The sequence below is a fragment of the Trichogramma pretiosum genome, unplaced genomic scaffold (assembly GCF_000599845.2).
Source record: "Trichogramma pretiosum strain Unisexual culture from Peru unplaced genomic scaffold, Tpre_2.0 scaffold22, whole genome shotgun sequence".
In the NCBI taxonomy this organism is placed as follows: domain Eukaryota; kingdom Metazoa; phylum Arthropoda; class Insecta; order Hymenoptera; family Trichogrammatidae; genus Trichogramma; species Trichogramma pretiosum.
This window is the reverse complement of record NW_019640932.1, coordinates 1,486,251-1,494,658: the sequence shown is the minus strand read 5'-3', so window position 1 is coordinate 1,494,658 and position 8,408 is coordinate 1,486,251. Positions and strand designations below refer to the sequence as shown.

The following is an 8,408-nucleotide window of genomic DNA, read 5'->3' as shown; positions in this document are numbered from 1 at the left end:
ATACTAATATTTTTAGCATCCTCGCGTTTTCTCTTGATTTTTTGGTATAATTTACCATTATGAGTACAAATTGTTACACATTACGAGTATTGTACAAATCGTTAAGTTTTATCGGCTACCTCGCATATAAATAACGACAGTGTATTAGCGAAGCAAAAAGCAACACTTTCAAGCTTACTACTTTTTTAATACATCTTCCGCCGTGCAAAATTTCGAATAAAATCGCCATTTTTTAAAATATGCTTTTTCTTGTGTAAAGGAATTGAAACGAGCTAGTTTTCATAAGCAGCGTCGCTATGCGCGCGGCAGTTACTACACAGTGTGCACCTACATAGCTATGATATTGGCTGTGTACAATGTGCTGTATAATGCGGCGCTATACATCCTATATTCAACTGCAAAATGGCCGAGTTTCGAATTCTGACAGATTCCTGAAAATAGATACAAGAGTCGCCAAGACTCCGATACAGAAACTGCAAAGCTTCCTGAAAATCCTCTTATCGCACGGACAAATTTGCTTCGAACTTCCAGGGGTCCTCTCTCCAAATGTTCATCGAATGCATTAAAAATCCCTCAAGGCCGGTCTTTGGCTATTACGAAAGATGATTTGCAACTGACAAAGTAATTCGCATGAGAGATAGATTCGCGCTACAGGCACGATTCTTATCTATTGACTTCATATACTTCCGTATTCTCTCTTGTAATTTACGAACATTAACGATTACGTACTCAATGTAATGGATAATCGTGCCGATACGAGAGCAATTGAAGCGCGCGAGCTTTTTTACAGAGCGAGGGCAGCACTTGTCAATCATCGTGCACCGATGAGTTGCTATCTAATAACGAATTCACTCCAGGTATAAAAGCTTACCGTTAAAAATAACTTTAAAAATAAATTTACCGTTAAAAATAAATTTAATAAATAGTGTGGATATATGAAAAAATACCGATAAACAAATAAATTGTTGAGTAGTTTTTTTAGTATTTGCACAAGTTTCTCGTAGGTGTTGGATCGACTTTCATTTCGATAAATCAGGTTTTTAGCTTTATTATTTATTTGAAAAAAGAATGACGCTTAAACTTTTATAGAGTCAAGAAGACATTTTTCATGTCTTACTATTTAAATAATAAACGTTTAATTTTTCAAATGAGCCATAATGAAACCTAAACTTTTGAAGGGATCAAAGATAGAACGTATAAAACGAAATGAATTTATAAATAAACTAGGACTAATTTACAATAAAAATTTTTGGAATCTTATAGTAAGCTCAAGTTGTCAAATCTGTTAAATCGTGCGCACCTCCGCAATTATCATTCAACGAAATACAGACACACAGACGCACAAGACGGAAGCCGGCTGCTAGTTTGCATGCTCCGGCCAGAGTCCACACCTTGAAGATAGTAAACATCATTAATAAAGACATGGCAGCGATCGCACGGCAAGTTTTTCAACTCGGCCTCGTCGCCAGGCCGACGACGATCCTGGCTCGTTGCACGGTTAGTTACATCAACATCCTCGTTGCACTGAATTTATCTGTCATGAATTACAAAAGTCTGAATGATGCACATAACCTCTTTGATTTGTTTTTATTTGCTACAGATGCAAATGGAATTCAGAAGAGGTAAAAAAAGTGACAGAAAACCGGCACAGAAACCTAAGCCCAAACCGACCCTTGCTTCTATTATGGATTCCATTCAGTCCAAGGGGTAAGTTGACAATGAGTAATTGATTCAGACCATGTAGCACTAATGTAGCTCTAATGTATTCATTTGCTTCAAAAGTTTTGAACTTATGTAAAGTGTATGATTTAATAGATAGATTTAAGAAATTTTAGATAGTTTTTTAATTTTTGTCACTTGTGTTTTTTGACTGATAAATTATTTATTCAATTAATTTATTATTTTGCTTTATAAGTTACATTTGAATGATTTAATTAATATAAATGCATTAGCGTTCTAATCTATAAAAACAATATCATGATTATATTAATTTGCAGATTTCTACGGTCTAATAAACCCTATAAACCACCTGCAGATGTAACCGAACGAATAAATCAAATACTAAAATCTAAAAATATTAAGACTTTTGATAACACAAAACTAAGCAAGGATCTGAATGAAAGATTTGAGTTGTTTAATCAGTGTGGCGAGGAATTCAACTATTTTATTCACAATTCTAAATTGTGTCACATTGTAACAGTTGGTAAAGTATAATCAGCTGCTGAAATTTTTCTATTTTTATTTATAATAATGTTGATTTGCATGATTAGGTGATTTAAAGGAATTTTACGAAACACCAGTATTTACAACAACACCCTTTGAAGCTCTTCAAAATATGGAAGTTCCACCAAATTTACACGTAGAGCAAAATTACCATCGCTTTAATCCAAGTAAGACTCATTTTTTTTGTTTTTGAATTATTACTCAATTTTGTCTTTTCTCACAGATGCGGATGATCTATTTGGTGGTAAAACTGCTTTTCCCCAAAGCGCAACACTTGTCACTGGATTGAAGTACAAAGACAAATATGAAGGACACACACCTGAAAAACCATGGCCAGAGAAAGTGCAATCAGTATTCAAGGATTAATCCACTCAGAAAAATGGCTTACTTTATAAATGTTGTTTAGATTTTTACCTACTATTCTAATGGAACTAGTGTTGAAAATAATTATGAAAAATGATGTACAGTTTTAAAAGTGGTACAGGACAATTAAATGATTAGTCTTGGACAAAAAATCGTTAAAAATATGTGTATTTTATTAAAAACGTCGATAGTAATAATATTTAGGACGCGATTTGATAGCTTGTTAGACTTACTTGAGCTAATTAACGTGTCATTTACTCAAATCGAAAACTCTTGTGACTGTTTGTTTTGGCGTTTGATTTCATTTGTACGATTTGGCAGACCTTGAATTTTGAAGTAGAAACAAAAGTTCCGAAGTATCGTGTTTTTAAAAATTGCTGCACACGTTCCTCTGCATCATTATTGGCGGCATCGATTAATCGCGCGAAATGTAGGTAATGCATATTTTTAACTCGCTTCAATCATTATAATAGCACGTCTCAATCCGAGATGATATGTGTACTACTTGAAAAAAGCTCGTGTAGACCCGCTCTCTCTCTCTCTTTCTCGACCCTCGATTTTGGGGAAAAAGTTTTCAACGAATAAACTAGATTAAAAGCACTCGAAGTGTGGCGCGTTCAGTGGATGGATAAGTTTTTTTTCGTTTTTTTTTCGTTGAACTCTCGCCAATCGTTTAAGCTCGCAAGAGTAGCAGCACGCCGCACTTTCATGATTAAACATCAAAACGTCAATCCGAATACTTTGCAACACAAAGAGCCTACATAGCTATCGCGTATCGAAACAAGCCCGCACATCGAGTTGAAACAGCAAATTAAAGCGCTCCCGTCTCGGCGGATGATAGACACTGATTCTGGCCCGGGCCACGCGCGAGCGAATTGTTGCTTTCTCGAATTTTTGACAAGGCCGCAGAGAAAAAAGTTTTTGTCGACCATTGGGCTAAAGAGGGAGGGAGAGAGAGCAAAGCTGCTACTGCATAGGTATGTGTGGGAGATCGGACGTCTCGGGTTGGCGCGGGCACGTGCGGATCGAACAATCGGTAGCCAAGGGCAACGCGGCAGACCTATACAAGGGAATGCGGCGCGACGCGTGCCCTTAAACTCACCGGGAGGTGGATAGGTATACACAACGCACGGTCGTAGTCGGAGATCATGCCTAGGACGGTCAGCAGCACTGGTCTGATCGCGGCGCGCACTCGACCGGTTCGACGACCCAAGCCCAAGGTATAACTGCCCCTACTATTATTACTATTTTTTTAAATTTTTAGCTCATTTTTCACATTCAATTAATTTACTCTATTCTTTTTACTCTGTCTCGGTGGCGAATAGAAAATCGAGCTTTTGGGCTACAGCGTGCCAGCCCCGTTCACTCTTCGGCCATTCGCCGGTCTCTACAATCCTTATCACTATGGCTGCTCGGTGCTGTGCAATCACCCGGCCGACGGCGAGGCTAAAGCCGTCGTTCGGAGGGCTAAAGACACTTTGGTGAGTCGCAGCTATTATGATTGTCAACGATTGATGGCAAATCATGAGCTATAAATAATTATCCATAAATGATACTTCCACACAACATCTGCAAACGAACAAAATAATTAAAAAAAAAGATATGTTTTTATCACGTAACAAACAAATGTGTATAACTTTCTTATAGCACTCTGATGCGGGACGGGTGTGGGTAATCGAGGTAGACACTGAAACATTTAATTGTTCGACTATAGTACATGTAATTAATGTTGGCAAAGACGTTGAGTAGTTCCAGCGTGATTATGTTAGATTAGAAATTAGCGGTTAAAAATGCTCAAATTCATCTGTGGTTCATTAAGCAAGTGTCAAAAAGTCGAAACTGGATCATCCACAAAAATCGTTAAATCGATATTGATACAATACATACTTGGCCAGTTCGTCTCGAGATTTAGTCGAGATTTCTTCAACCGTTCATCATCATGATTTTTAGATCACTTTGTTACTCGTTCGTACATAGTTTCATCCCGAAAAAACGTTGTCGACACTATGCATGTCACTGATTGCACATTCAATCGTTCTCGATGTTCAAACGAACCACGAGCTCGATCTATAACTACGGCTTATACCATGATATGCTACAGGTCTCTGTGTAAGCATTTACAAAATGACATCAAACGATTATTACGGTGTATAGATCGTGGTGCACCGGATATACCAGTCCAATTAGAATTGCGCATGCCATTTATAATATAAATACGTATCTATATACAGCTTGGAGCTGGATTATCATCACGCAAAGCAACGGGATGGCATAAAGCCTAGCTAACAATTTAATTGACACCGTCGATTGTCATAGCTGTACTATAGTATGCGCACTTACTACCACAAACATAATCACTATGCTGCTCATAGCTCACGCAGTGCGATTGTTTCGTATTACAAACCACGAGCGAATAAAAATAAATCGGCAAGTTCGACAACAGGCTAGGCAAATAATTTACATCGTGACGGGCTTATTTCATTATCGTAAACATATTAACGCTGGAATAAAAATTGACCGATAAAATTTAAATGAAATGTGTGTACGAAAACACGATAGAGATATAAAGTTTGATGGCTTATGTCGTTGGCGACGATTTTGCAAATGTACAATAATATATGAAACTACTCGCTCGTAGCTAAAAATACAATGGGTGCAAAAGAAAGTAGTAAAAATCTAACAGGATGTAAAATTAATATTGCGGTACAGTCGAGCGAAGGTCGAGGCATGCAGTTGTCGCTCGATCGCGAAGACGACTCTCACGATGATCCGGATTGCTGCATTCTGGCCTTGGCCGAAAGCCCAAACGTCTCGGCTCGCGAGTCCGCTTTGGACAGCTCGCTCGCCGAGACGCCGGATCGAGCAGCAGCAGCGGCAGCAGCCGCCGTCGCCGCAGCCAAGGAGAGAACCAGCCTCGTGCTCGATCTCAGGGCCACCAGCCACTTCCTGCAGGACAACGAGACGCTGAGCTGGCACGCGCTGACCCTCGAGCCGATCCCGAGCTCGCGTCGCAGCAGCGAGTTTGCCCTGTCCACGGGCAGATCGTCGTCCCTGCTCGGGCCTGCAGGCGGCAAAAAAACAGCAGCCAGCAGTTCGCTGCGACGTCAGAGACTCTGCCAGACGGCCGCCTCGTCGTCGCCGGTGCGCTCGGTGCCCATAATCGAGGTGAGCGACGCCGCGTCGACGCGCAGCGCCCCCACGAATCTCGGCCGCCGCCAGGACGACTTGGACGACGGAGACGACGGGGACGAGGACGAGGAGGAGGACAGCGCCCCGGACGAGGTCGGCGCCGGAGGACCCAGTGGCGCTCTGCAGCCCATGCGACGTCGCGGCAAGCTCAGACGGAAGAAGCGCAAGTGTCGCAGGGGCTCGATCTACGGCCAGCAGACCGAGGTGCGAGAGCTGCCGGACCCGCTCGAGACTCAGGTCTCGCAGTGCGACGACGAATCCAACAGACCTCCGTGAGTATCCTATTAGTAAGAGATTCCTGTACTGTACGGAGCTAGAATAATTTTGACGCGTTTCAATGGCCCGTGCACAATAGCGTCGCTTCGAAACTCGACGACTCGAAGCAGGGATCGATCGACAAAGACACCCGGCCGCCGGCGAAGCGCGAGCTGCCGCCCAGCTTCTTGCCGCCCGACGTTATCAAGGCACTCAGTCGAGAGCTCGACCAGGAGACGGTCGAGGGCGAATTCAACGCAAAGGTGAGACTTGTCCACGATGAGCTATCGAATCGTACGAATGAGAAATATACACGCGGGCGAACTTGCAGCGACGCTACGCCCTGGAGGAAACTCTGCGGGTCACCGGTGGCTACGAGGCTCGCGCCGCAGCCGCCGCCGCATCCTCCTCCTCGAGCCTCGCTGCCGCGGCGGCGGGGGTGGTGGGCGCTTGGCCACCGCGTCCCAATCCCATCCTGCAGAACACTCAGAACGTGGCTCGGCTCTTCTACCGGCAGAGCGCGAGATTCCAGCTGCTCGACAGTCGCTCCCTCGTGGGTCTGCGGCCCCTGGACTATCTCAGCGAGCACGTGCACATCTCGGACGCGCGCCGACTCTGCTACGGCAGGGCCTTCAACAAGCACAAGGACGAGACGCTGACGGGGCCGCGATACCTGCTGGCCTCGGTGCTGCCCGAGGCCCTGCACGACGTCCTCGGGCGCGAGATCAGCGCCTCCGAGCAGGCCTTCATCGAGCGGACCTGCCTCGAGCCGGACACGGAGCGCCTCGAGTTTCGCGTCTGGTGCGGCCTCTGCGCCTTCGCCGAGCGACTGCTGCCCCAGCTGCCTCCGAGGGATCAGGATCCGCCGGCCTGGCTCGAGAGGGCCGATTTCGAGATGCTCGAGAGGCGCATCGCCGCCGTAAAGCTCGATCCGAAGCTCGTCCAGCTGCTCAGGCTCATAAGAGATAGCTAGTGACAGCCTAATGAGTGAAAACAATTTTTATAAATGTATATTGCAATGTGAATGGGATGAAATTGATAACGATCGACATCAATCATTTTCACGTATCATCGTTTATATTCATATCGTTATTTATTACACTTTGTTTTTTCTTTGTAGTCAATAAATATTTTATTCAAATTAACACAATGTTATGTTATCATTTTACACAACACATACTTTTTTCTCTTTAAAGCTACGATATCGATGCGTGTGTGTTGCATGTATGTGTATGTGCCCATGAATGTTGACGTTTTCTTCGCGTTTTCATTGTAGTTCAATAATTTGATTGAAATTTCATAATTCAGTATAATTAACTATACGTCATACAAAACTTGTGCCGCTTTGAGTAAAAATTTTACGAGACAATAATTAAAAAATTAAAAAATCGATTTATTTTTCGTTTCTCTTGAGTTCTGAAATGAAATTCCTCTACGAATACTGGCATATTTAATTATTTTTCCTCCATTTAAGATTGAGCGCGTGTGTGTCAGTGTTCATTTTCATCTGTATAATTATTTATATATTTATATATAATGACGAATTGACGAATAACTTGTCGGAAATAATTTTGGTCATTAATTGCACCTCACTTATATAGAAAAAATATATCAAAACATTATACCTGATCTATCATTGTTGTATACAGTATCAATAAAATCAATATATACATTTGTTCTATATTTTTTTCATTTTTTCTTTTTTAACTTCTCCGACAGTGAAATTTTTTTTCGAAACAAAGTCTTTGCGTTTGACTTTCATACTTAAAACGTATCAAATTAGAAGTTATACTATACTGAACATTATGATTTTTTTCTCGGTTCTTAAACAATAAATGACTAACTGTTACGAGCTACTTACAAACATCTAGACGAAAGTATATTAAAAACAATACTACAAATAACATTCATCGGTCATTTATCGTAGTGCTTACGGAATAATGGCCGCGACGCTAAAAACAACAACATCAACGAAAGGGCTGCTTTCATAGACGCGCTTAAATTGTTTGTCCAGTTTTTAACGCTACTATTATTCGGAACCATGTGCTCATACTTTTTTCCTTACCACCTGGGCAAGCTTTTTTTCATTTACATATAACTTTTCCGCTCATTCACTTCTTATGGGTATATATAATTTATCTATATATATATTTATTTATGTATTAATATATATTTTTTCATGAAATCGCCTTTATCATTATTTATTGAAGATAATAATAATAACAATAATAAAGATGATCAAAAATTGAAACAAATGTATTGATAATTATGATAATCATGATAATATATCTCTTATATCTTCAATATAATTGAGCTCTCATTACGACTCTCTCACTATAGTTGTTTTATACTTTTTTGCGTATCTATATATAATTTAA

At 41.2% G+C, this 8,408-nt stretch overlaps 2 protein-coding genes across 2 annotated transcripts; both read left to right on the top strand.

Moving 5' to 3' along the window:
* Nucleotides 1–986: 986 nt before the first annotated feature.
* Nucleotides 987–2,748, top strand: LOC106648871 (39S ribosomal protein L50, mitochondrial). Its single transcript, XM_023457740.1, has 6 exons — nt 987–1,036; nt 1,264–1,497; nt 1,601–1,707; nt 1,998–2,203; nt 2,271–2,390; nt 2,447–2,748. The coding sequence occupies exons 2-6, from the start codon at nt 1,423–1,425 to the stop codon at nt 2,587–2,589; spliced, it is 651 nt and encodes a 216-aa protein (XP_023313508.1). The 5' UTR covers nt 987–1,036; nt 1,264–1,422; the 3' UTR covers nt 2,590–2,748.
* A 986-nt stretch (nt 2,749–3,734) lies between these two features.
* LOC106648748 lies at nt 3,735–8,232 on the top strand. Its single transcript, XM_023457795.1, has 6 exons — nt 3,735–3,806; nt 3,912–4,074; nt 5,225–5,602; nt 5,669–6,047; nt 6,131–6,293; nt 6,362–8,232. The coding sequence occupies exons 1-6, from the start codon at nt 3,735–3,737 to the stop codon at nt 7,001–7,003; spliced, it is 1,797 nt and encodes a 598-aa protein (XP_023313563.1). The 3' UTR covers nt 7,004–8,232.
* The last annotated feature ends 176 nt before the right edge of the window (nt 8,233–8,408 follow it).

Coding starts and splice junctions, on each gene's coding strand:
- LOC106648871 (XM_023457740.1), top strand. CDS start 1,423: ATGGCAGCGATCGCACGGCAAGTTTTTCAACTCGGCCTCGTCGCCAGG. Junction 1,708..1,997: donor GATTCCATTCAGTCCAAGGG/GTAAGTTGACAA, acceptor ATTAATTTGCAG/ATTTCTACGGTCTAATAAAC. Junction 2,391..2,446: donor TTACCATCGCTTTAATCCAA/GTAAGACTCATT, acceptor CTTTTCTCACAG/ATGCGGATGATCTATTTGGT.
- LOC106648748 (XM_023457795.1), top strand. CDS start 3,735: ATGCCTAGGACGGTCAGCAGCACTGGTCTGATCGCGGCGCGCACTCGA. Junction 3,807..3,911: donor TTCGACGACCCAAGCCCAAG/GTATAACTGCCC, acceptor GGTGGCGAATAG/AAAATCGAGCTTTTGGGCTA. Junction 6,048..6,130: donor GACGAATCCAACAGACCTCC/GTGAGTATCCTA, acceptor CGTGCACAATAG/CGTCGCTTCGAAACTCGACG.